The sequence below is a fragment of the Ictalurus furcatus genome, chromosome 4 (genome assembly GCF_023375685.1).
Source record: "Ictalurus furcatus strain D&B chromosome 4, Billie_1.0, whole genome shotgun sequence".
Taxonomy (NCBI): domain Eukaryota; kingdom Metazoa; phylum Chordata; class Actinopteri; order Siluriformes; family Ictaluridae; genus Ictalurus; species Ictalurus furcatus.
In genome coordinates, this window is record NC_071258.1 from 34430010 (window position 1) to 34456281 (window position 26272).

The window sequence follows — 26272 nt, forward strand, 5'->3', positions numbered from 1 at the left end:
CCCCCCGTTATAAAACGGGCAAGGTGTGACACACTTCCTGAATTCTCTCTCAGTCGTTTCTTTTTTTTCTCTTTTTTAAAGGGACATAAAAATAAAGAGATTTTTGTCGTTGAAATAATCGAGAGGAAACGAAGTGACTTTTTACGAGCGTTCATGCAGTCTCTCTGAAGATAATGAGGTGTGATTTATAACCACAGTGTGAAGCTCACGCAACGTTGAGTTCTCTTTGAAATGGAACTAAGTTTTTTGGGAAAACTATTTAAATGACTCATTACAAATGCATGTCGATTCTGAAATATGTTCAAACCGCTTCTTACACAGTAAAGTCTCTCCATTTTATCTCTAACTTTATTTCATTTTGTAGACGTTCTGAATTCATTTTATACCGTCCTGATGAATAACTGATGCCAAAAACAGAGAATTACGGTGCCATATTGTTTTTCGTGAATATCTCGCCTCGGTGCGATTATGAGCAGGTGCTGTTTATACACACGTCTCAAAACTTTGGCATTCGCTATTCATTCATTTGGCAGTAATCTGAATTTGCCATGTCTGAGAAGAGAATAGAGAGAAGACACACTGTCAGAGGATATCAAGAGACTTTACTGTGTGTGTGTGTGTGTGTGTGAGTGTGTGTGTGTGTGTGTGAGTGTGTGTGTGTGGCGAATTTCCAAATTCATGACACTGTATTGCAGAAACAGTGTCTCACCCTCGCTTCACCTGAACACTGCAGACTTCTGTAACGCCGCTTTGTGACAAAGTGTATTATTTTAACAAACGCTACACACATCAAAGTGAATGGAATTGTTCCGAAATTCTATGCTAATAAAGTTCTGTAGTAGCATGCTCATTCAAACTGTGACGGCGTGTTTTATTTAGCGCTACAGAAATGAACCGTGATTTGTTTTTAAATGAATTCGTACCTGATTTCACAAAACAGTGTTAATAATATATTAGATACAACAACGCAGCTGTTACACTAGACTAGACCGCCGCATAGGAACCGGATATGACATCACGCGCCAAGGCGTCGCCATGTTTTTAATCCACACATCGTGGATTCCGACGTGCTTGTACTACTGTTGTTGCCACGGTGACAAAAGCGCCTGCAAAGGAGAAGGTTCACCCTATCTCTTTTGATGTTGATTTAATATTCTTTTAAAGTTGTGCCGTATAAAAACGGGATGGTTCGACTCCGCTATAATCCGTCTGAAGAGGTCAAGCCATGACGTGTCGATCTTCTATTGGTCAGACGTCTTCACGTGAGACAAATTCGCAGGTTAGAGTTCACCAAAGGCGGACTTTGGAATGCAGCGAAAATGCGAAACGTCTTCGCGCGAGCGTGCGTTTCCGGTCTCCAGCATTCGCATGCGTATGACTGGAAGTCAATGGAAGGAAATGCAACTATAAACGGATAAAAAAGTATGACGTGTCTTTCTGTATATAAATAAACCAGTGCAATCGTTGGCAAATTCCTGTGGTATAAGAGAAATAAAACATTCAGGACGTGCTGTTATAGGGAAATAATCAGCTTCAAAGAGAGAACAGTAACTCCACTTCATCACAGCACTGCGTCATGGATTATTTTTCTTGTTGTGTTTTATTTTCTTACATAGTAAACATTGCCGACGGCAAATTAGTCGTATATTTATAGCTAGCAAAATGTCGGAACGTTAGTTATGATGGAGATCGTGAACGTCAGCGAAAGATTCTGGGGGCGGGGCTTCGTATACCACGGACGTGTATCGAGGAGGCCGAAATCCATCCATTGCATTATTAAATGTAATATTTTCCTTTGTGACACAATAAATTCAGTGTAATATGAACTGAAAGGCATTAGCGTAGCCTGAAGGTGATGGGTTCGAATCCTGTGGGACTCCTGTGTAGCGCACTAATAATCTACCGTTTATCTCTCAGTGGGATACAGAGCCGCGGAAAACACAGCCTGATCCTCGCCTAATTCCCCGCCGACGCGCTCTCATCATGTCCTACAATCCCACTGGGAGGAAGGCGAGTTCGTGCTTACTGTAGATGCCCTGGGTAGCTGCCGGTTGTTCTGATGAGGACGAATTATAACACACACACACACACACACACGGCAGTAACGCTGAATGTGTCTTCACGACACATTCACTGCTATAAAAATCTGTATTTAGCATTTCCTCTCTGAAGGGTTGATGCTCTGGGTGGAGACTAAACACACACACGCACATGCACACACACACACACACATGGCACAGTATCTAATAAAAGCTACACTGAACACCATAACCGAACATAAAAATGTCTGAGGGAAATGATGTGTGTTAAATAAATGACAGTTCCCTATAGAGCTATTACACACACACACACACACACTAAAGTTAGCTAGCTAGCTTCTGTCTCGCTCTCACATTCTGTTGGTCTCTAACACTGTTTGTCTTTCTGTTTCTCTCTACGCCTTTCTCTTTTTCAGTTTCTCTCTCTCTCTTCTCCTCTCTCTCTCTCTCTCTCTCTCTCTCTCTCTCCTCTGATCTGAGAGCATGAGCATCTGTAGAAAATAACACTACCTAAATGTAGCTTCTTCAGCGACTCGCGTCCTCTCCACTACACGCTACAGTAATTAAAGCAGGCAGGTGTTCATTTAGGAAAACTCCTCAAAACCGAAAAAAACAACAACCTGGAATTGAGTTATGAGGAAGATTTTCACACCGAGTCACTTCATACACCTGGATTTGTCTAAATCGATACCAATTAAATCATGCAGCAGGAGAAATCCCGCTGGTGAAACCTTCAGCTCACTGACAGCACACACACACACACACACACACACACACACACACACATACGGAAGCCTCCATGATTCATCTTTAGTTAGCAGCAAGCTAGCCAGCTAACTTTGATGAGCGACGTATATTTTTTCTGTTTTATTAAAATTTGAAAGCGTACCGCTTGCATTCACTCATCCTTAGTAACTGCCTGGTCTTGATTACGCTGGTTTATATTAGACCACTAGCTTCGTTATATTTTGGGAAACTAAATTGGTTAGAACATATTGTAAGTAGTTCTGGACGAACCTCGGCACTAAGCATACAGTCAGCCGATAAGTAGCTACACCCCCAGCCTGCCTGTGAAACGTCCCATAGTCCCCGCACCTCAGTGACAGGGTCTAACTGCTATTCGCACCGCCAAGTGAAGTGACACGTAATTAGAGCGTACACTTCCCCCGTGGGCGAATTTGAAGCGCGTGTAGAATCCACAGCACTACCCTGGTAGTTACTTGGAATCACGAGAGACACCTAATAGAGCGTACGACTGCCCCGTGATAATAGATTCCCCCCTTTTAAACATGAGAAGAAATATTTCCTCAGAAATATTCTGCGTTCATAACAGACCCAAGAGACTTGACTGAAGGGAGGGGAATATGGATGCGAGAGTGGATGCGTCTTATCGTGACAAATCCATACGCGAACTGAATGTGCAAACGATAAACTGAGTGTAACTGCACGTATAATGAGTACAGCTTCAAGTAGCGCAGAGTTGTTGTTTTTTTTGAAGTGAAAGTATCATAAGTTTGTTACCCTGCCCAGCTCACTAAACAGAGACATAAGAACATGTGAAATCATTGAATAGATGATGCCCTACAGAAATACTGGGGGCCACACAACCTCAAAGTCCCCGATACCCCACTTTATAAGCCTCTTGGGACTACTTCTTAATTCTAGTGCTTAGAACGGTGCTCAGATGCATTCTGGAGAACTGGGATTGTGGCTGCCTGGACCCCCTGCCTCTGCGTGGGAGGAGGCGGGCAGTCACGCTAGCTTTCTGTCCTTCCCTATCAGCGCTAGTCCCAAGCCGAGGACTACTCGAAGCCCCCGGGAGCTCGAAGAGGCGAGGGAGGAATTAATTGAATGCCTGTACCTGTTTTTTTTTTACTTCCTGAAACCTATCCACGACAGTATTTACTGTGTCGCCAAACAAGCCATCAGGAGAAACAGGGGCATTCTATAAAAACACTTTGCCTCTCTCTTTTATTCCAGACAAATTAAGCCACAGATGCCTCTCCGTGACCAGCAAAGCAGCCATAGAATGGCCGATGGCAGCGTGCGTCTGCGACGTGGCACGGAGAGACAAATCTGTGGCTCGGCGGAGCTCCGCAACCGCCTCAGGACCGATACCTTCACCACTATCGAGTTCTTTCAGTGGGTCAGCTTGATAAGCTTGAAGCACAGCTATAGTATTCAAGCACCACAAGCCTGACCTGCTGCCGCGTAAGCCTTTCCCACTAACTGTGAGGACACCCTGCACGGCTTCGTAGGCAAGGCCGGCCCCTCTAAGTTTGCCCACAAGCATCCCTTCAACCCGTGGCTGTGCACTATAACTATATGTTTTTCCCCCGTGATGGGAGCATAAATTGCAGTCGTGGGGTTAAAAACTCGACTGGAGTATGGCTTTTTCCGACATCTCAGTGTGGAGCTCGGGGAAAAAGGGGAGCCTCTTGCTGGGGGAGGATTTCTTACCACTGGTGAGGAAGTGCTCACCCAGTCTTCCACGAGGCGCCTCCTCCTCAGCCGTTCATTCTATTTTTAACTTCTCCACAGCCCTGGTCACAACCTCTAGCAGCTCTTTATAGGATTCAGAGAGCCTCGAGGGTTGTGCTTCCTCCTCCATCTCCTCAGCGGTGGAGGCGGTGGGCTGATTTCCAGCCCCAGTAGAGAGATCACACCGCAGGCTCTTGCTGGGACTGGAGACTCAGAACCAGACGAAAGAGCAAGTGAAAGGGATTCAACCATCTCTTGCTCTCCCTCCAGATATATCTGGGACCCCCACGTTTTGAGCCGGCAGGCTGCCTCGACAGCGGCCAGTCCCGAACCATGAGGTACAGATGTCCAGATCCCTTCACTCGAGAAGACAGCCAACTGAGCCTGGAGTTTTCTCTAGGGAGAATTTCTCACCGTGCACACAGACAGCCCCATCAAGGACTTGCCTAGTGTGCTCTGCCCCCAAACATTTAACACAGAAAGTGTGCCCGTCATCCTCCATGAGAAAACGTGAGCATGGCGAGACACAAGCTCTGTAACCTCTTTTTCTCATAGTTTCTACTTTCTTTAGAAAAAAATAGGACAGACAATAGGACAAACACCCACAGTACACAGACATGCGCTTCCTGAAAACAAATAAGCCGGATAACATAGTCTGTGGGTGCCTTCGTAGTATCGTCTTCGTGACGTGTTTCTACTTCGTCACCTGACTGAGGCAGGATAATCAGATTGGTGTGATTTCACACATATACAGACACCATTTTCGCCAGGGGGCGTTCCCAAAGCATCAAGCGTGATGCAACATAGCATTCCCATGGAAAGGGAACACCAGCACACATCTGTAGTTGAGAATAATTATGAGCTGGAGTGATGTAGCTGAGCTTGAGGCTGAGGTTCTGCTTTAGGCCATGCCTACTCTGGGATTAAAAACTGAATAAAGGTACATACAGGGATAGTGGCATTGCGTTACACACCTTACAGCTGAGATGAAAACCTCTTCACACAGTATGGACACAGAAAACAAGAGTGAATTGGAGATTATAAAGCTGGAAGTTCAAACCACAGTAGAGGAAGAAAGCATGAGACGCTGATGGTATGGAGCTCAATGAAAGTGTCTGCTGTCGAAGGACTGCTATTTCATTCAGAGAAAGAGAGAGAGAGAGATAAAAAAGTTATCAGGATTGAGCTAGTGTTGCATTTCCGCTCTGTTTCCTTTGAAGACATCTCTTTCCTTTATACTGCATATTGCTAAGCCACACACACACACACACACACACACACACACACACACACACAAACACACACACAAACACTGAGCGCCTCCCGCTGTGCCTTTGTGCAGCATGACCCTGGTGTTGGTGTATGCTGGAGCGCTAAAGTGTTTGGTGTAAAGTGTAAGAGCAGCGGATCATTATTCAGCCTCCTGCTGTGTGAAACGTCACATCAGTTTACACACGCGCACACACGCGCACACACAAACACAAACACACACACACACACACACACACACACACACACACACACACACATACACAAACAATACAGATTAAAGAGGCTGGAGTAACACAAGGTCTCAAATTGTGTGTGCATTCAGGTTTATATTACTCACACTGCTCAAAATAATACAACACTTCAGATGCAACCCTACACTTCAAAGTAGGGAAAAGGAAGTAGGGTGTAGGGATCGAGGAATGGAAAATACAGATTAGGAAATTATGAAATAAGTAGTAGGGAGTAGGGAATATGAAATAAATAGTAGGGATTCAGGGAATATGAAATAAGGAGTAGGGATTCAGGGAATATGAAATAAGGAGTAGGGATTAGGGAATATGAAATAAGGAGTAGGGATTAGGGAATATGAAATAAGGAGTAGGGGTTAGGGAATATGAAATAAGGAGTAGGGATTAGGGAACATGAAATAAGGAGAAGGGAATATGAAATAAGGAGTAGGGATTAGGGAACATGAAATAAGGAGAAGGGAATATGAAATAAGGAGTAGGGATTAGGGAACATGAAATAAGGAGAAGGGAATATGAAATAAGGAGTAGGGATTAGGGAATATGAAATAAGGAGTAGGGATTAGGGAACATGAAATAAGGAGAAGGGAATATGAAATAAGGAGTAGGGATTAGGGAATATGGAATAAGGAGTAGGGATTAGGGAATGTGGAATAAGGAGTAGGGATTAGGGAACATGGAATAAGGAGTAGGGATTAGGGAACATGGAATAAGGAGTAGGGATTAGGGAACATGGAATAAGGAGTAGGGATTAGGGAACATGGAATAAGGAGTAGGGATTAGGGAACATGGAATAAGGAGTAGGGATTAGGGAACATGGAATAAGGAGTAGGCATTAGGGAATATGGAATAAGGAGTAGGGATTAGGGAACATGGAATAAGGAGTAGGCATTAGGGAATATGAAATAAGGAGTAGGCATTAGGGAACATGGAATAAGGAGTAGGCATTAGGGAATATGGAATAAGGAGTAGGGATTAGGGAATATGGAATAAGGAGTAGGGATTAGGGAACATGGAATAAGGAGTAGGCATTAGGGAATATGGAATAAGGAGTAGGGATTAGGGAACATGGAATAAGGAGTAGGCATTAGGGAATATGGAATAAGGAGTAGGGATTAGGGAACATGGAATAAGGAGTAGGCATTAGGGAACATGGAATAAGGAGTAGGCATTAGGGAACATGGAATAAGGAGTAGGGATTAGGGAATATGGAATAAGGAGTAGGCATTAGGGAATATGGAATAAGGAGTAGGCATTAGGGAATATGGAATAAGGAGTAGGCATTAGGGAACATGGAATAAGGAGTAGGCATTAGGGAACATGGAATAAGGAGTAGGCATTAGGGAATATGGAATGGTGTGGCACCATTTCAAATAAGAGAGGAAAATTTTACCCTGAGACATAAAACTGTACATATTACTGATATCTATCTATCTATCTATCTATCTATCTATCTATCTATCTATCTATCTATCTATCTATCTAGCTATCTGTTATTCTATCTATCTATCTATCTATTATTCTATCTATCTATCTATCTATCTGTTATTCTATCTATCTATCTATCTGTTATTCTATCTATCTATCTATCTATCTATCTATCTGTTATTCTATCTATCTATCTATCTATCTATCTGTTATTCTATCTATCTATCTATCTATCTATCTATCTATCTATCTATCTATCTATCTGTTATTCTATCTACATATCTGTCCATCTGTCTGACTGTGTAAGTAATAACAGGAACTAATTTGAGTCATGGATGTTCCACGACATTAAACGGAAGAATAAATGTATAGAAATATGACGAGTCATTCATTAAAGAAGAACGCTTGTAATTGTTGGTAAATTGCTGTGGAATAAGAGGAATAGAACTGCACCTGTTTACTGTTCCACAATCTGATGTATGCGCATTGATTTTTCTTTTTTTCAACTGTTGTTTTTATTTATTTTTTGTTGTTGTTGATTTGATCATTTGTCCGTTCTCTCTCTCTCTCTCTCTCTCTCTCTCTCTCTCTCTCTCTGTCACTCTCCCTCACCTTATTTCTTTCATTTTCTCTCCCTTTTCTAATTATTTGTCTTTTCCCCACTCTTTCTTTTTTCTAACGAAGAAATTAAAATCGAAGAAAGCAGGAATGCAGTGAGCTGCACCGCAAAAACATTTATTACATGATCAAGCAGATGCTCTCTCCTCTCTCCTCTCTCACTCTCTCTCTCTTTCTCGTCTCTCTCTCTCCTCTCCCTCACTCTCTTTCACGTTCTCTCTCTCTCTTTCTCTTCTCTCCTCTCTTCTCTCCCTCATTCTCCTTCACTTTCTCTCTCTCTCTTTCTCTTCTCTCTCTCTTCTCTCCCTCACTCTTTCACTTTCTCTCTCTCTCTTTCTCTTCTCGCTTTCTCTTCTCTCTCTTCTCTATTTCTCTTCTCTCTCTCTTCTCTCCCTCACTCTCTCTCTTTCTCTCTTCTCTCTCTCTTTCTCTTCCCTCTCTCTCTCTCTCTCTCTCTCTCTCTCTCTCTCTCTCTCACACACACACACACACACACCCACAGGTTGGGTGCTGGGTGATGAATGGCCTCAGTAGCGAGTCCTCAGGTCGTGACAAGTGGCTACAAATTCTGCAGCTGAATTGTTTTTCGGCCCCAAACTGCTCTGCACTTTATCTTCATTCTTGTTCCACTGAATATTTTTTACTATGCTCATATATCTGTTTTTAACAACACACGTTCCTCCGTCCTCCTCCATCCTCACACATACACCATTCTTCTCCTTTACTTTCTTCATTCTTACGGTAAAACAATAATAATAATAAAAAAAATCATTAAATAACCAAATAAATAGCACACAGTAGAGTTAGCGCGTTCGCCTCACACCTCCAGGGTCGGGGGTTCGATTCCCACCGTGGCCCTGTGTGTGCGGAGTTTGCATGTTCTCCCCATGCTGCGGGGGTTTCCTCCGGGTACTCCGGTTTCCTCCCCCAGTCCAAAGACATGCATGGTAGGCTGATTGGCGTGTCCAAAGTGTCCGTAGTGTATGAATGTGTATGTGATTGTGCCCTGTGATGGATTGGCACCCCATCCAGGATGTACCCCGCCTCGTGCCCCATACTCCCTGGGATAAGCTCCAGGTTCCCCCGCGACCCTGTAGGATAAGATTGATGTATGGAACCAAATAAATAAATAACCAAATATTTAAATAACAATTGGTCAGAAGGTGTTGATTAATTTTTTATTACAGCAGCTGTGACATTCATGCAGTTTATATTAATGCGCTCGCTCTAATGTATGATTGTTTCTTTAGTAACAGCCTGTTCACACAGACTCATACGGTGCAAAAAACAAAACATTTGAAGTCGCTGACATTCTTAAAGTAAGAAGACGCTAATTTGACCATTTATTGATGGAAGGAGTCTCCAGTGTGAGCACTTTGTAACTGTCAGAGGTAAAGCTGTAACTTTATAACTAGGAATGAAACAGACACTGTATCGAGATGTCATAAAGCTTCATAATCCTGCTGCTTTGAGACGAACTAATGATTTACAAGAGGAGAATAACAAATACAGCAGCTATCTTAACGTCGTACTGTATACTCACGGGTTTCCACGTCATTTCCACTTTCTTTTGTCTTCAGAGACAGCATTGCAAAATAACGTTTTACATCACAGTGCATGTGAGCATCAAGTGAAACCACGCAACATTAGAACAAACTAACTGCACAGAATTGTCTTTTTGGTTCTGTAAAAACAGAGCATCTTTTGAGACACACACACACCCACACACACACACACACACACACTTCAAAATTATAGTCAATTTACACACAATTAGAGGGCAGCAAATGGCATTTTATTCTCACAGTGGAAAGAAGTGCATGTGTGTCTCTGTTTGTGTGTGTGTGTGTGTGTGTGTGTGTGTGTGTGTGTCTTGTGTGCATATTAAATTGTGAAGTGCATGGCATATCAACATCTCAGCACCTGGTTCCCATGGAAACACACAGATTAAGGATGCATCTGAGAAATCACAAATAGTAATCACTGAGTGTGTGTGTGTGTGTGTGTGTGTGTGTGTGTGTGTGCATAAATAAATAATGGTCCATAACTGGCACTAACACACCCACCCCACCCACACTCACCCACACTCACCTACAAACACACACACACACACACACACACACACACACACACACACAAAGTAGTAACTCACCATCCATGGCGTACTTCATGTCCATAGCAAACAGGTTCCACATGATCTCTGCGCTGATTTTGCCCATGTTCAGCTCCTGCGGGAATCTGCAGATCACATCAAAACTGATTACTGATTCATTCATTCACTGATTCATTCAGTCTCTAATTGATTCAGTGACTAATTTATTCATTTGCTAATACATTCATTCACTGATTCAATCAGTCGCTGATTCATTCAGTCGATGATTCATTCAGTCGCTGATTCATTCAGTCGATGATTCATTCAGTCGATGATTCATTCAGTTGCTGATTCATTCAGTCACTGATTCATTCATTTACTGATTCATTCATTCCCTGATTTAACTCTGGACAGTGTCCAATCTTGCAAGTTTCCAATCAAACCAACCACCTGTTCACTATCTCATCACCACTGTATAGACCGAGCCCGATTAATTATACGAGTAAAATCAGGTTTTGGTTGGAATAAAACCCTGCAGCCACACAAATCGAATCTGTTAGATCATCTGAATTCTGCAAAATGGTGCACAAGACATGATCCTGCTCACATCCATGCACTAATCTCACTGTTCATGTGATAATCACTCTCTCCTGGGGTCCTAAAACGGTTCTCCAGGCATAAATCTGATCTAAAATGCAGTCGATTCCCCGGCCATCTTTATCAGCTACGGATATCTGATCCGAGATCAGATACAAGCAGAGGCAGGCGATAACGCCTTTACTTCTCATTTACATAACCTCTGTTTTTATTTAATTGCATTACCTAGCCCCGCCCACTTTGCTTTAACAGTGGTCGCTACGCACACTGGTGGTGATTTCCACAGGCTGCAATAAATGAAAATAAACTTGAAGTCTGATCTGAAATCTGCCTGGACAAATCCTCAATGTGCACTAATCACACTAATTGAATTAACGCATTACACAGAAGCCATGGAATGTGCAACCCTTCGTCTGTTGTGTTGCTTAGCAACCAAGGTTTATTATCAACACACTAAATTGCATGGGAGAAGAATTGTTGTATAGCGAATATTATTGATAATAAATGAAATTATTTATTAAACGCTGGATTTTGTGACTTTATGAAAGCAGAAAGCCTCTCGAGTGTGTGTGTGTGTGTGTGTGTGTGTGTGTGTGTGTTTTTCCACAGGTAAGGGTGTTCTTAAGGACGATGTGAAGCGTAAGTTGAAGTAAACGGTTGTATTTAAGGCCCTAAATCTAAATCCACCCCGGATAGAAGTTAGATGATGGCTGCGTTTGTATTCAGCTGTGACATGACTGATGACATAATGACATCAGGACAGGATCTATCAAAATGCTGACACGCCCGGACACGTGGACCTCTGACCCACACACACACACACACCCTACAGTCCCTGCGTGAGATTAGATGGATGTTTGGGCTCCACGCCAGTCCACAAATCTAATCTCACAGAAACTCCTACAGATACTTGTAGAAATATCAGTCAGCGTCTTATTCTCCCTCCGCTACCCGCGCCGTTAGCCGACTTCATAACTCGTATGCTAATCTGTCCTCCTGAGATAACCTCGTCCGGTCTCGGAGAACAAATTAAAACATCATCCCTCCTTATAGATTCCTGCTCGAGCCCCAAACGCACAGGATCAGCTCTTCATTTTCATTAACAGTGGCCCTGGAAGGCCCTTTATCATGGAAGTATGAGGTGTGAGGACGGAAAAAGAAACTTTCCGGAGCGGTGCAAATCTCTCGCTTAACGGCTAATGATGCCGAACTGCAGCACGAGCCCTGGTTGCGTTTCCATAGCAACGTTGCTGCGGTTTCATCCCGGGTTCATGGTGTACAGGAAATGAACAGCAGCTCAAATCTCTCTCTCTCTCTCTCTCTCTCTCAGCCATCCTACTCTGAGAACACGTTGATGAGAACTGCTTTGTCTAGACTCAAGTCCACAAATCTGTCTAATATCTGAATGATCTGTTTATAACCCCCCCCCCCCACCTTTAAAATCTATAACAGCGCATATTTCTCACAAAACGGACACCAAAAATAACGACTGCACCAAAGATGAAATGCATACATCGTCCCAAACGCAGAGAATCAACCAAGAAAAGTTCAAGTTTCTTTATTTGTGTATATCGGGGCTACGAGGCTGGTGGCGTTACGAGAAACGTGTAAATGTGAAAGCACAAACTGAATGCTAATCGTGATCATTTAGCAAAAATGACAAAATGTAATTTTTTTTTTTTAAAACAAACAAACAAACAAAACAAAAACAAAACAATGAAAAATGAAACGTTTTCCACTGGATATTGAGTTTATAGTGACGGCACAATCACATTCGGGTGAAATGACGGATTAAAAAACAGACGCTGAGAAAAAAAAAAACACTCGCAACCTGTCGAAAGCGAACGAGTTCTATTCATCTGTTCTGTTTTGCTGCTATGTCTCATGTTTATAGCCTCGGTTAGGCTCGTCACGCGCCAGGAATTAGCCCGAGATATAAAAATGCAATCTTTCAAATGTTCCTGGTTTCATTTCGGTAGTAAAGACTGGTGTTGGAGATTTCCAGTGGGTTAAATGCATGCTTTTTTTTTTTGACATGTTTTTGTTTATCTGATTTTGTTTATCACTTATTGCTGTGAAACTCGCTTATACTGCTACGGTGTGACATCATCATCATCATCATCATCATCATGAGGCAGGGAGTAATCGTTCTGAACGACTATGATGTGTAGGGCTTAAGGCTGTTATCGATTAACCTCCACGGCATTAACAGTACAGCGCTGTCGAATTCTCATTTCTGATTGGTCAGAAGGTGTCGATTCATTGTCTAGAACAGCGGCTCTGACTGCAGCGTCGTTCATATTAACGCGCTCGTTCTAGTACGCTATCGTTTCTATAGAAACAGCTGGTTCAGATGGAAGGAGTCTCCAGTATCAGTGCTTTGTGACAGTCAGAGGTAAAGCCGTAACTTTAAGATCTTCAGGACAGAGGAGTTTACGCTTCTTTGCGGTTTCTATGGTGACATGACAATCTGAGAGAGAGATGAATGAAGAGAGACAGAGCTGGTGAGGGAGCGAGTGTTTATAGCTGCTATAACGTAAGCGAGGACGGGAACTAGCTTCCTTCGTGAGCATTGAACGTAACAATAATTTGATAAAAATGATGACGTGTGGCTCGATATTAAATCAAGATTGTACTAATTGTAAGAGGAATGTAAGAAGTCAGGGTTCCGTACTGGTTGAGGACGGGCGTGTATGCCATCCTGTCCTCGTCGATCACAGACACCATCAGCGTGATGAGTTTTGGCCAGAAATCCAGGTTCTTTATGGATGGCCCTTGCTCCTCACGTGGCAGGTCCTGCTTCTTTGTCTGCAACAAGAGAGAGAGAGACGGATTAAGGAATTAATGTGGACACTTTTCCTTGTCTCCTTGTGTCCTCATCATCTCTCCTGCAGGCATTCTGAATAATTCAAAGGAAAAGCAGATTCAAGCATGGTACATTCCAGCTGTGAGTCTCCACCACGCTCAGGTCCTGAAGGTTCCTCAGGGCAGGAACAAACAGGATCTGGTTCTCACACACACACACACATACACTGACTGACATGAATACTTCATATCTAACCCACACTGAACACCTCATTAGGAAGTTCATCAATAATTCAGGTGTTACACTGCAGCCACATCACTGGATTTGTAACTTCTTTTATTCTTTTGGAAACAGTAAGAGATTCACTCCAAGCACCGAGCAGCACTGCAGTTTACAGCTACAGTTCTAGAACCCTCAGAATGTTTCACCTTCCGTTCTGGAACCTTCATCCTATTTCATGATGAGTTCTAGAACCATCAGCTTGTTTCTTGTTGAGCTCTAGAACCCTCAGTTTTTTTGTTTTTTTTTGCATGTTGAGTTCCAGAACCCCCAGCCTGTTTAATGTTTAGTTCTTGAAGCATCAGCTTGTTTCATGTTGAATTCTAGAATCATCAGCTTTTTGCATGTTGAGTTCCAGATGAGTTCCAGCCTGTTTCATGATGAGTTCTACAGCCCCAAGACAGTTTAATCTTCAGTTCTAGAACCCTCTGCCTGTTTACTGTTCAGTTCTAGAGCCCCAGCCCTTTGAATGATGAGTTCTAGAACCCTCAGCCTAATTTTCCCACATACAATGGTATTCACAAGAGCGAGAGAGAGCACTTCACTTCAGTGAGCACTGAGACACTCACACTTCCATCGCACATTCCAATGTCAATATCAGTATAGTCAATATCAGTATAGTCAATATCAATATAGTCAATATCCTTATCGTCAGTATCGGTATAGTCAATATCATTATCGTCAGTATCGGTATAGTCAATATCGTTATCGTCAGTATCGGTATAGTGAATATCTGTATCGTCAGTATCGGTATCGTTAATATCAGTATCATCAATATCGTTATCATCAATATCGTTATAGTCAATATTGGTATCGTCAATTTCAGTATAGTCAATATCAGTATAGTCAATATCGTTATCGTCAGTATCAGTATAGTCAATATCAGTATCGTCAATATCGGTATAGTCAATATCCTTATCGTCAGTATCGGTATAGTCAATATCTGTATCGTCAGTATCGGTATCGTTAATATCAGTATCATCAATATCGTTATCATCAATATGGTTATAGTCAATATTGGTATCGTCAATTTCAGTATAGTCAATATCAGTATAGTCAATATCGTTATCGTCAGTATCGGTATAGTCAATATCGGTATCGTCAATATCAGTGTAGTCAATATCGTTATCGTCAGTATCGGTATAGTCAATATCGATATCGTCGATATTGGCATTGTCAATATCAGTATCGTCAATATCGGTATAGTCAATATTGGTATCGTCAGTATGGTATCATTAATATCAGTATCATCAATATCGTTATTATCAATATCGTTATAGTCAATATCTGTATCGTCAATTTCAGTATAGTCAATAACGGTATCGTCAATATTGGTATCGTCAGTATCGGTATTGTCATTATCGTTATCGTCAGTATCGTTATAGTCAATATTGGTATCGTCAGTATCGTTATAGTCAATATCGTTATCGTCAGTATCGGTATTGTCAATTTTGGTATCATCAATATCATTATCGTAAATATCGGTATCGTCAGTATCAGTATCGTCAGTATCAGTATCATCAATATTGTTATCATTGTTATTGCTTTTGATATTGACAAGTATCAGAAAGCATGTACTCATTTTCGTATTTGGTCTAAAACAAATGATCATTGCTGCGTCCCTATTCCACATGCCTGTGTTTGCTTTTCTGTTATATGTTTGCGTGTTTATCACACATACACATTTTTGGCTTTCAACTAAGATACAATTACGATACGATTCTTTGGCTCAGTTTTGCAAGGAGCAACATTTACAGTTATTCAGTGATTATGTTAATGTAGAAAAACGAATGGTAAACGCTATGGAATATTTCGGTAAGCTCATTATATTCGGATATCAAAATAAAACCCCGGATGAACTTCATGTCTAACAGCAAATCACTGCATTTCCTCACACCCAGCACCCGAGACACTGCAGAAGCCTTTGTGGTTTCGCTTTTCCTGTCAACATCGGCGTTTTCAGGTGCTAAAACATTTCCCGCATAAAATTCCTTGGAATTTCCGTACCCCTGCATGAGGAACAGATTTATTCACCACACTGCAGTGTGTAGAACAGAAAAGGACACAGTTTTGCAGATTCCGTATTTCTCAAGCCTTATCTAAATTAGCTCGGAGACCGGGTGTGTGTACGTCTCTCTCTCTTTCTATTACACACACACACACACACACACAAACAGAGCTGTCTATGTAGCTCGGATTTATTGCCTTCGCTGCAGAGACAAAACTGATTTTTCCACAGTGTCCATGTGTGGAGTCAGGATCTATAAGCACAAGAGGTGGAATTTTTATCCTTTGGTTATGTGTGTGTGTGTGTGTGTGTGTGTGTGTGTGTACACGAGTTGGAACGAGCGCTGTGATTAATAGAAAGTCATTTCCGGAAGCTGCTCCATTAGAGTTATGAAATAATCCGCTCAATTATTTAGCAGCTGTGGGTTTGATAGACTTGGTGTTGGACGTGTGTTCAGGGCAATATGACGTCTCTTTAATTTAGACCAAGTTTCAGGGGCGTGTTCAGGGTGCTAATTTATGATTCAAATACTTGCCATTGGAGATAAGGGATCTCATTATATCATATCGTAAAGAATTAGTGATTCACCGAATCGAAGGCGGCCATTTTGAAATCGAATCCTCCTACGAATTTTGTCCAGTCATCACGGAATTTGGATGGCGGCGTCGTGACTCGGATTTCTGATACAGTATGTGTGACATTTCTTCTTTACCCTGCAAGCAAATTTGACAGCTTAGTCACCCAACAGCCCGACAGGAAGTGAGGGAGTATCTCAGCATTGCTTTTACTTACCGACACCAAACTTGTGGCATATATTTAGCAACAGGACCTCGAGTTTGAGTTCATTTGAAGCTTGGGAGGGCTACTGAAAACAGGAAGTGATGTAATAACCCCCGCCCCACACACACACACCTATCTGTCACTAGCGGGCAGGTGAAGAGACAGTTGGAGAAGCTGAAATCAGTGGGAATCAGTCCCAGCATGCTGAAGGTTTGTGCCAGCCAGCTGTATGGGATCCTCCAGCCTGAGCTTTCAACAGGAAACAGTGCCAGAGCTGCGGTAAACATCCTGCTTGGTTCCTGTTCCGAAGACGATAACTCCCTCCTCCCTGAATGATTACAGACCAGTAGCTCTCATATCGCATCCTGGAGAGACTGGTGCTGTTTCATCTCAGACCTCAGGTCGGCTCTTTTCTGGATTCCCTGCAGTTGCCTACCATCCACAGGTACGTGTGGATGATGCGGTCATATATCTACTGCGAAAAGGTCCACTCCCATCTGGACTGCAAAAATACCACAGTGAGAATCAATTTCTTTGATTTCTCGAGTGTATTTCACACCATCGACTTCTCCTGCTGAGAGAGAAGATAAGAAGAATGAGGTGGACACGTACATGATCTCCTGCATCACTGACCACCTGTCAGACAGACCCCCAGGTTGTGCCTGCTGAGCAGCACTGGAGTACCACATGGAACCGTGCTTTCCCCCTTCCTCTTCATGCTGTACACCACAGACTCAGCTCAGATCTCTGCCATCTTCAGAAATGTTCTGGTAGTAAGGTGCATCAGGGATGGACAGGAAGGGGTTCAGGGACCTGGAGTGATGCAGGAAGAATCATCTGCTCCTCAATGCTCCTCCAAAACCAAGGAGATGGTGGTGGACTACAGGAGAAAGAGGACCACAACCGGCTCCATTACCTTCATGGGTCAGGACGTTGAGCAGGTTGACACCTACAGCTACCTTGGTGTCTATCTTGACAACAAGCTGGGCTGGAAGGTCAACTCAGAGGCTGTATAGAGGAAAGGGATGAGCAGACTCTACTTTCTGAGGAAGTTCAGGTCCTTTAATGTTTGCAGCAAGATACTAGAGATCTTCTACCAGTCTGTGGTGGCCAATGCAGTCTTCTTTGCAGCAGTGTGCTGGGAAGGCTGCATTAGAGCTGGAGATGCAAAAAAAAACTCAACAAACTGCTCAAGAAGGCCGGCTCAGTCTTGGGCTGCTATCTGGAGAGTTTTGAGGACACTCAATAAACTCACGATCATTTGAACAACAAACATCATCCCCTTCATGATCCCCAAGTGGTCTGTCTGTCCATCCATCCATCTATCTATCTATCCATCTATCCATCAATATATACATCTATTTGTCCATCTGTCTATGTATCTATCTATCTATCTATCTATCTATCCATCTATCTATCTATCTATCTATCTATCTGTCTATCTATCCATCTGTCTATCAGCTTGACATTTTAGGAACAAGTGCTGAAGGTTCCAGTGGCTTCTGGACTTCCTCTGTCGCTAAGGGGTGGGTCCAGAAAGTGCTTGGACCCCTTAATCTTTTCATACTTAATACAGTCATTATACAGTATATCTTTCTATCTAGAATCTTTACTTAATAACAGACTCTTCCACCTCCACAACACACCCCCACAGCTGAGTAATGGAACAATCTGAGGCTTTAACACACTCCTTAAGTGACAAAAAAGTAATCGGGACCTTTATCATTTCTTTTGATCAGAGTTCCTTTATCCATGTGGTATCTCCCAATGGAAGGTGAGTCAGTGCGCTGAATGGACTATTCCATGTCTGTCCACTCTCTTGTCCCGCAGTTTATTTAAAAATGTGGTCATTACACACACACACACACACACACACACTGATCAAATCTACTCGCTGTGTTTCCTCTCCTCCCATCTCCACCTTCCTAGTCTTTTTTTAATCTCTTCAAATGGAATCTATAACTCGAGCTCCTCCCTCTCTCCCTCTCCCTCTCCCTCTCTCCCTCTCACTCTTCTGCCAAAAACTTTCTTTATTTCATCATCGCTCACTCACTCAGTGGTGATTTAAATAACATTATTATGTAAAGAAGCCATTAAACAGTGCCATACTCAGATCTGCAAAGAGAGAGAGAGAGAGAGAGGGAGAGAGAAACAGAGAGAGAGAGACAGACAGAGAGAGAGAGACAGAGAGGGGGGAGAGAAACAGAGAGAGAGAGCAAGAGACAGAGGGGAGAGAGAGACAGGGGGGAGAGAGACAGAGAGAGACAGAGAGAGAGGGAGGGGGGAGAGAGAAAGAGAGAGACAGAGGGAGAGGGAGGGGGAGAGAGGGGGAGAGAGGGGGAAAGAGAGGGAGGAGAGAAAGAGGGAGAGAGAGGGAGGGAGAGAGAGAAGGAGAGAGAGGGGGAAAGAGAGAGATAGAGAGAAAGAGAGAGAGATAGAGAGAGGGAGGGAGAGATAGAGAGAGGGAGGGAGAGATAGAGAGACAGCAAAAGAGAGATAGTTGCAAAAGACAAAAGAGAGAGCTATGTGTGTGTGTGTGTTCTGTCTGCCTAATATACTCACTAAAGTTGCTTCTCTATCTCTTTAAACACACACACACACACACACACACACACACACACACACACACACACACACACACACACAGCGCTGTAATCTGAATGCACAACATTACATAATTCCATCAAGGAGACGGATCTATTGGAATATAGTTGAAGAGACAGAGAATGTGAATGAGAGAGAGAGACAGGTGTGTGTGTGTGTGTGTGTGTGTGTGTGTGTGTGTGTGTGTGTGTGTGTGTGTGTGTGTTTCTGACCTGAACTGTGTAAATGCATGTTTCATTATGTCATCGTTATTTAATTATTTATTTATTAGTTATTTATATGCTTGTTTGTTTGGGTTTATTTTTAATCGAAATTTTCTTCACTGATGAACAGCGGTTGCCATGGTGATTGATGTTAGATGGTTGCTGTAGGGCTCAAGGGTGAAAGAATTCGAATACAGATGTGAAGCTTGGTTTAAAAAGACGTGTGATGATTGCGGGATGTGAAGCTATAGTTACCGATACTGACAACTTCATTCACACACACACACACACACACACACACACACACACACACACACACACACCTGGTCGAGCAGCTGGTTGTACAGCTCATGGCAGTTGTCGAAGATGTATCTGTAGGTGGAGTCTAGACACGCTCTCACACAGTCCTTCACCACCATTCCGGCTCGCGGTGGACTCTGCAGCTCCTGCACCTATAACATCACAGACAGACATTTATTACAAGAACAAATAAATGTTTATCAAAACATCAAAGAATAGTTATCACATCAAAGAGCAGTTTACAATGAAGTCAAAGAAAAGTTCACATCTCATCAAAGGAACATTATTATCAAATGATCAAAAGACAGCTTTATCACAACATCAAAGACTATCAAAGAAAAAATATATACAGCTGCAATCAAAAGTATTCACCCCCCATTGCAAATCAGGTTTATTGTCAAAATGTACAGACTTTCATCTGTTTGTGATGAACAAATCAAACAAAAGCAACTGGAATAGTTTGACACAATGAATGCTTCAATTTTTCCCCAAATTCAACTGAAAATGCAACTTGTAATGACTACTCCAGTCTCAAAATTATTCACCCCCTTCATTGCGAGCAGTTTTAGTACTTAGTAGAACTCTCTTTGCTGTTATGACCTGCTGCAAACCAGATGCAGAGCTTCTGCAGAGTTCCTGAGGAATCTTCTCCCGTTCCTCATGAGCAATGGCCTCCAGGTCAGTAATATTCTTGGGTTTACGTACTGCAGCCGCCTTCTTCACATACCACCAGAGATTTTCTATGGGGTTCAAGTCAGGTGACTGTGATGGCCCTGTAGAATCTTCCCTGTAGAGACTTCTTCAGTAACCAAGCCTTGGTGGAATTTGAGGTACGCTTGGGATCGTTGTCCTGTCGGAAGATCCAGTGACGCCCAAGCTTCAGCTTCCTCACAGACGGCATGATGTTTTCTCCTAGGATTTCCTGATACTTCAGTGAATCCATCTCGCCTTCCACACGCTGCAGGTTTCCAGTGCCGGAGGATGCAAAGCAGCCCCAGAGCATCACCGAGCCTCCACCATGCTCGACTGTGGACAGAGTGTTCCTTCTTCATTCTTCTTCCTCCAGACATACCGCCGATCCATCGTGCTGAAAAGTTCCAGTTTTGTTTCATCACTCCACAGAACAGAATCCCAAAACTTCTGTGGATTATTGATATGATTTTGAGTGACTTTTCTTGTGCTTTTGGGTCAGTAGCGGTGAACGTCTTGGAGTTCCGGAATTGAAACCTTCTGCGTTTAGTACGCGCCTTACTGTTCTCACTGAAACCTCAGTGCTGTTACACCGAGTCTTTCTGCAGGTCTTTTACAGTCACTCGAGGGTTTTGTACAACCTGCCTTCTCACAAATCTGCTTGCAGCCGCTGATAGCTTCCTTTTTCTGCCCCGTCCGGGTATTTCATATATTTTTCTGCCCCTAGCCAGTTCAGGTATTTGGTGTGTTCCCACTCAAGCACACCTGCTGCAACTAATGAAGCCCTTGATTAGTTTCGCATCAGGTGTGCTTGAGACAACACCTGTTCTGCATATTTGTGCTGTTGTGAGGGTTTTTTGAACCTTGTGCATTATCATTAACACTCAAAATAAAATAAAAAAATATCACATAATAATCTATTATAAGATTAAGAAAAACATTTCTGGTAGATTATCCATGAAAGAATACAAATAAAATAAACACAGCAGTAGAACTCTTCATTATTCTGCTTTTTCGCAAATAAACGCACAAACTGTAATCTTGTATCGATTCAGCTGAACCTCAATCTCACATGCTTCGTCTCGCAGGAATGGATCCTATTAGATACGCCGTGAAATGAATACAATACCGAACAGGCTTCTATCGCGTACAGGATTGCCGTCCTAACCTCCGTGAAGATCCAACAAATGATAAAAACAGCGTGAGACAACATAGTTACCCACGACAACGTGGGCTGTAATTGTACTCGGCATTTGTAGCTTTAATTTCATCCCCGTAGAAACTCGAATCTAGTTACGCTAGCTTTCCGCAGACAACGCTAGCGACAAAATCCTACGCAGCAACGGAAAGAAGCAAAAAAAACCAAACAGAATTTGTTACTACATCATCCCTACTATACATTAAGATATATTTGGGAAAGGGTCTGATTTGAAGTTTCGGTGTTGATCTGGACTAATTGAACTGGATTAATTTATTTACAAAGACCTGGCAGCCGTCCGGAAGATCCGAAATGGAGAAAGCGCTAGTTTTAGTAGCGCACAGGGCTTGATATTTTTATCTAACACTGTTTTAAAATTTGACACAAAAGCCCATGTTTTTGTAGTCCCTTTCCTGTGCGTCACACACTCTAGCGCTGTGTCTTGCAGAAGCTATAGGATAAAAAAAAAAAAATAACCGATCTAGCGCTAGAATTGATTTAAAAGGTGATCAGTGAGATGTTTTTACAATCTCATCATGCACTTTATTAGTACTGCCAAAAATAAAAGAAATAACTAAATCATGTTGGTGCTAAAATGATTTGATGCTGTAAGACCAGTCTTATGAAACCCACAGTTACACCTTTGCTTGAGGTTGTAATGAGCTGAACGCGGTACGAAGCTCTCAACGGCGTCCAGAATCAATTAACCGAAACGATTCAGCACTAAATATAAGGAAGGTTATAAAACCCTGCAGTAAGACTTAGCGGCTGAATCGAAGCTCATTAACTGAGCTTTTATGTATCGATACAGCGGGATGAGTCTTTATTATGCAGCGTTCGTTTGACGATCCGTCTCGTTTTATATGAACACAGGGTCAGCGTCATCAGATGCGTAAAACCTACTGATCTGTTCCTCCTGCTGTTGCTGGGGCGGATCCGTGTGGTTTAACATGTATAATGATGAGTGTTTAGATTAAAGCTTTACAGCACAAACTAGGTGTTGCGTCTCAGCATGAGCTTGTGAGAATCCACAACTTACCATCTCCTCTTTCGCTCTATTTTGTTTATTCTACAAACCTAGCGTGTTTTGAAATGTTACTAGGCGTAGCGTTCAGACGAGCCGCAGAGAGCTCGTTCTGGTTTATTCAGAAGTTCCTTGGCGAACAGGTTCCTGACGGGGTTTCTTTAAGGGGTTCATTGGATGATTAAGGTTTCTGAGGGTCCTTAATGGGTTCTACTGGGAAATCTTTTGGACAGTTTTCTCTTTTGTGGAGAGTCTTTATTCTCCACGTTTGTCCTGTTCCTATCAGCGGTTGTAAAAGAATAAAAAATCGTATTAAGTGACGTGTTGAAGAAGCAGGTACGAGCTGAAACACAGCTCTGTGTAGAAGCCTGGAGTGATCTTTGGCAAAGCTTCTTCGCTAATAACGCACAATCATAAAAAGAGCTAAATATGACTCTAATATAACTAAATATGACTCTAAATATGACTCTAATATAACTAAATATGACTCTAAATATGACTCTAATATAACTAAATATGACTCTAAATATGACTCTAAATATGACTCTAATATAACTAAATATGACTCTAATATAACTAAATATGACTCTAAATATGACTCTAATATAACTAAATATGACTCTAATATAACTAAATATGACTCTAATATAGCTAAATATGACTCTAAATATGACTCTAATATAACTAAATATGACTCTAAATATGACTCTAAATATGACTCTAATATAACTAAATATGACTCTAAATATGACTCTAATATAACTAAATATGACTCTAAATATGACTCTAATATAACTAAATATGACTCTAAATATGACTCTATTATAACTAAATATGACTCTAAATATGACTCTAATATAACTAAATATGACTCTAAATATGACTCTAAATATGACTCTAATATAACTAAATATGACTCTAAATATGACTCTAATATAACTAAATATGACTCTAAATATGACTCTAAATATGACTCTAATATAACTAAATATGACTCTAAATATGACTCTAAATATGACTCTATTATAACTAAATATAACTCTAAATATGACTCTAAATATGACTCTAATATAACTAAATATGACTCTAAATATGACTCTAATATAACTAAATATGACTCTAATATAACTAAATATGACTCTAATATAACTAAATATGACTCTAAATATGACTCTAAATATGACTCTAATATAACTGAATATGACTCAGCAGTAGAGTGTTTCTTTAAAAAATCTGCGATTGTGGATCTTCATTATACGCCACCGATTCACACAAATAAACAATGGGTTGTGTTTAGTATGAGGGGTGAGATGGTTTATGAGTTTACAGACTTTATTATAGAGCTGAGTGTGTATATGTGAGTGAGTGTGTGTGTGTGTGTGTGTGTGTGTACGTGTACCTTCATCCTGAAGAAGGTGATGCTGGTGAGAAGGTCCACTGTGGATTTCAGGTCCTGCAGCCTCTCTGGATTGCCAGCAGGGAAATTATCCTGTAATTACACACAAGACAAAAAAAAACAAACAAAACAAACAAACAATTAAATCAATTAAAATGAAATAAAGGCGAGTAACTTTCTTATCTCTTAACTTCAATTCAATTCCCTTCTTAATTCCGCCATCATCACATACTTTCACACTCGTGTCACTGAGATAAACAAACAGTTATTAACCAATGGATGCATTGTTTATTTTCTCTCTCAATCGCTCTTTCACTTGTTCCTGTCTTTCCCTCTTCTGTCAGTTTCATGGTGCTTTCTCTCTCATCTCTTTCTCTCCTTTCTGTCGTTGTCTCTTCTCTTTCTCTTTCCTCAGCTCTTTCTCTCGTGCAGCAGGGACTGTCTACATGTATATTGATATTTTTTTACATAAAGTTTTGTTTTTTTTAAAAAATTGCTCACGAAGGTGAAGAAATATTCACAGTTTTCAGTTTTCACGTGGACGGGAGAGACGTGTCACACTGTGAACCTGCACGTGTCCTGTGCGTGACTGAGTCAGGATTCATTTCTTACTGTCTAATGATAACATGTAATTCTTTATTCTCTAATGTGTGAATTCCTCTTCACGTCGTTTCTCTTTCGCTGACGTGTAATTTCTTTCTGGGTAATGTATCATAATGATACTATCATTTCTTATTCTCTTAACATTATTCTGGACAGATGTGATGTCACAGTTAATGATGTACCGCGACTGTGCTAGTGCGGTCACTACGCACTAAACTGCCAGAACCTTTTTACATTTCTGTTTGGACGGAGAAATGTTCGAAAATTGCTGTTCATGATGATGGGATTTTTTTTTTTTTTTATGGAGGGGTAAATAAATATATTTGCAAAAATATCCATAAACGTGTGGAAGCTTGGTCTCTCTCTTTCTCTCTCTCTCACTCTCTCTCTCTCTCACTCTCACTCACTACCTTAGACTTTATTGGTCTTATTTATTTTATCTCTCTTCACTAAAACTTTAATCTGTAAAACTTAAAACTTTCTCCTTCACAAAGTTCTCTGTCGCTTTCTCTCTGTTGCTTTCTCTCTCCCTCTCTCTCTGTCTCTCTCTCCCTCTCTCACTCTCTCACTCTCTCTGTCTCTCCCTCTCTCTCTGTCTCTCTCTCTCCCTCTCTCTCTGTCTCTCTCTCTCCCTCTCTCTCTCTCTCCCTCTCCCTCTCTCTCTCTCCCTCTCTCTCTGTCTCCCTCTCTCTGTCTGTCTCTCTCTGTCTCTCTCTGTCTCTCTCCCTGTATCCCTCTCTCTGTATCCCTCTCTCTGTCTCTCTGTCTCTCTCCCTGTATCCCTCTCTCTGTCTCTCTCTCTGTCTCTTTCTCTGTCTGTCTCCCGCTCTCAATCTGTCTCTCTCTCTTTGTCTCCCTTTCTCCCTTTCTCTGTCTCTCTGAGCAGATGTTGTGAGTGAGAGTGCTGTGGTACGATTGCGCCTACTCTTTCTTTTCTATGTACCGTTTCTGCTTAAGTGTTTAGAAATAGTTTGAAAAGAACACAAAGAAAGTCTAAGCAGCCGGGGTTTTGAGTTTGTGGAACGCTGTCCACCAGGGTTTTGCTGGTCGGCAATGGCGGATCCAAGCCAGCTTTCACGCAGGCATGGGATAAAACTCCTAAAGATGACCCTAAAGAGTGATTTGGATGAACTGAAGATATCTTTTAAATTCAGGATCCATGGCTTTGATTATGTCGTTTTTTGCAGTGTTTTGTTTGTGGACGAGAGGGGCGTGTCCCAAGAGAGCAAACGAGGTAGACTCTGAGCCCGGCCCGAGCAGAGAAACACCACGTGAGAATAGTAATGCAACGGCGACCGAGGACTCAGTAATGGCAGTAATGGCGTGGCGCGGAATACAGAACGTATGGAGAAAGGAACTGATACAGTGGCTGCTGATGTTGCTGAGTCCATTGTGGAGGAGTAGGAGACGGTGACAGACATTGCTAGTGATGAAACACTTTTCAAAATACCCAACACTGAGAGAAAAAGCGCTAGGAAGAGTACGGAAACGGCTAAAATGAGCCGGAACGTGATGATACTGAAGGCAGTACGATTGATGATCCTGGCGGTGAAGTACTGGACAGTAGCCATGCTAATGACAGCTGAAAGAGGAGAACAGTGTACAGTGC

At 41.9% G+C, this 26272-nt stretch overlaps 1 protein-coding gene across 4 annotated transcripts in view; it reads right to left on the bottom strand.

Annotated features, from left to right (window-relative positions):
• The window catches only part of LOC128607100 (protein unc-13 homolog C), a 179760-nt gene that overhangs the window by 80371 nt on the left and 73117 nt on the right, over window positions 1–26272 (bottom strand). For all 4 annotated transcript variants that reach the window (XM_053623744.1, XM_053623745.1, XM_053623741.1 and 1 more), the window contains 4 exons: window positions 24064–24153; window positions 19776–19904; window positions 13447–13580; window positions 10236–10321 (listed from right to left, as the gene is read on the bottom strand). In XM_053623744.1, the coding sequence (XP_053479719.1) occupies window positions 10236–10321; window positions 13447–13580; window positions 19776–19904; window positions 24064–24153 (439 nt within the window). The remainder of the gene's footprint in view (window positions 1–10235; window positions 10322–13446; window positions 13581–19775; window positions 19905–24063; window positions 24154–26272) is intronic.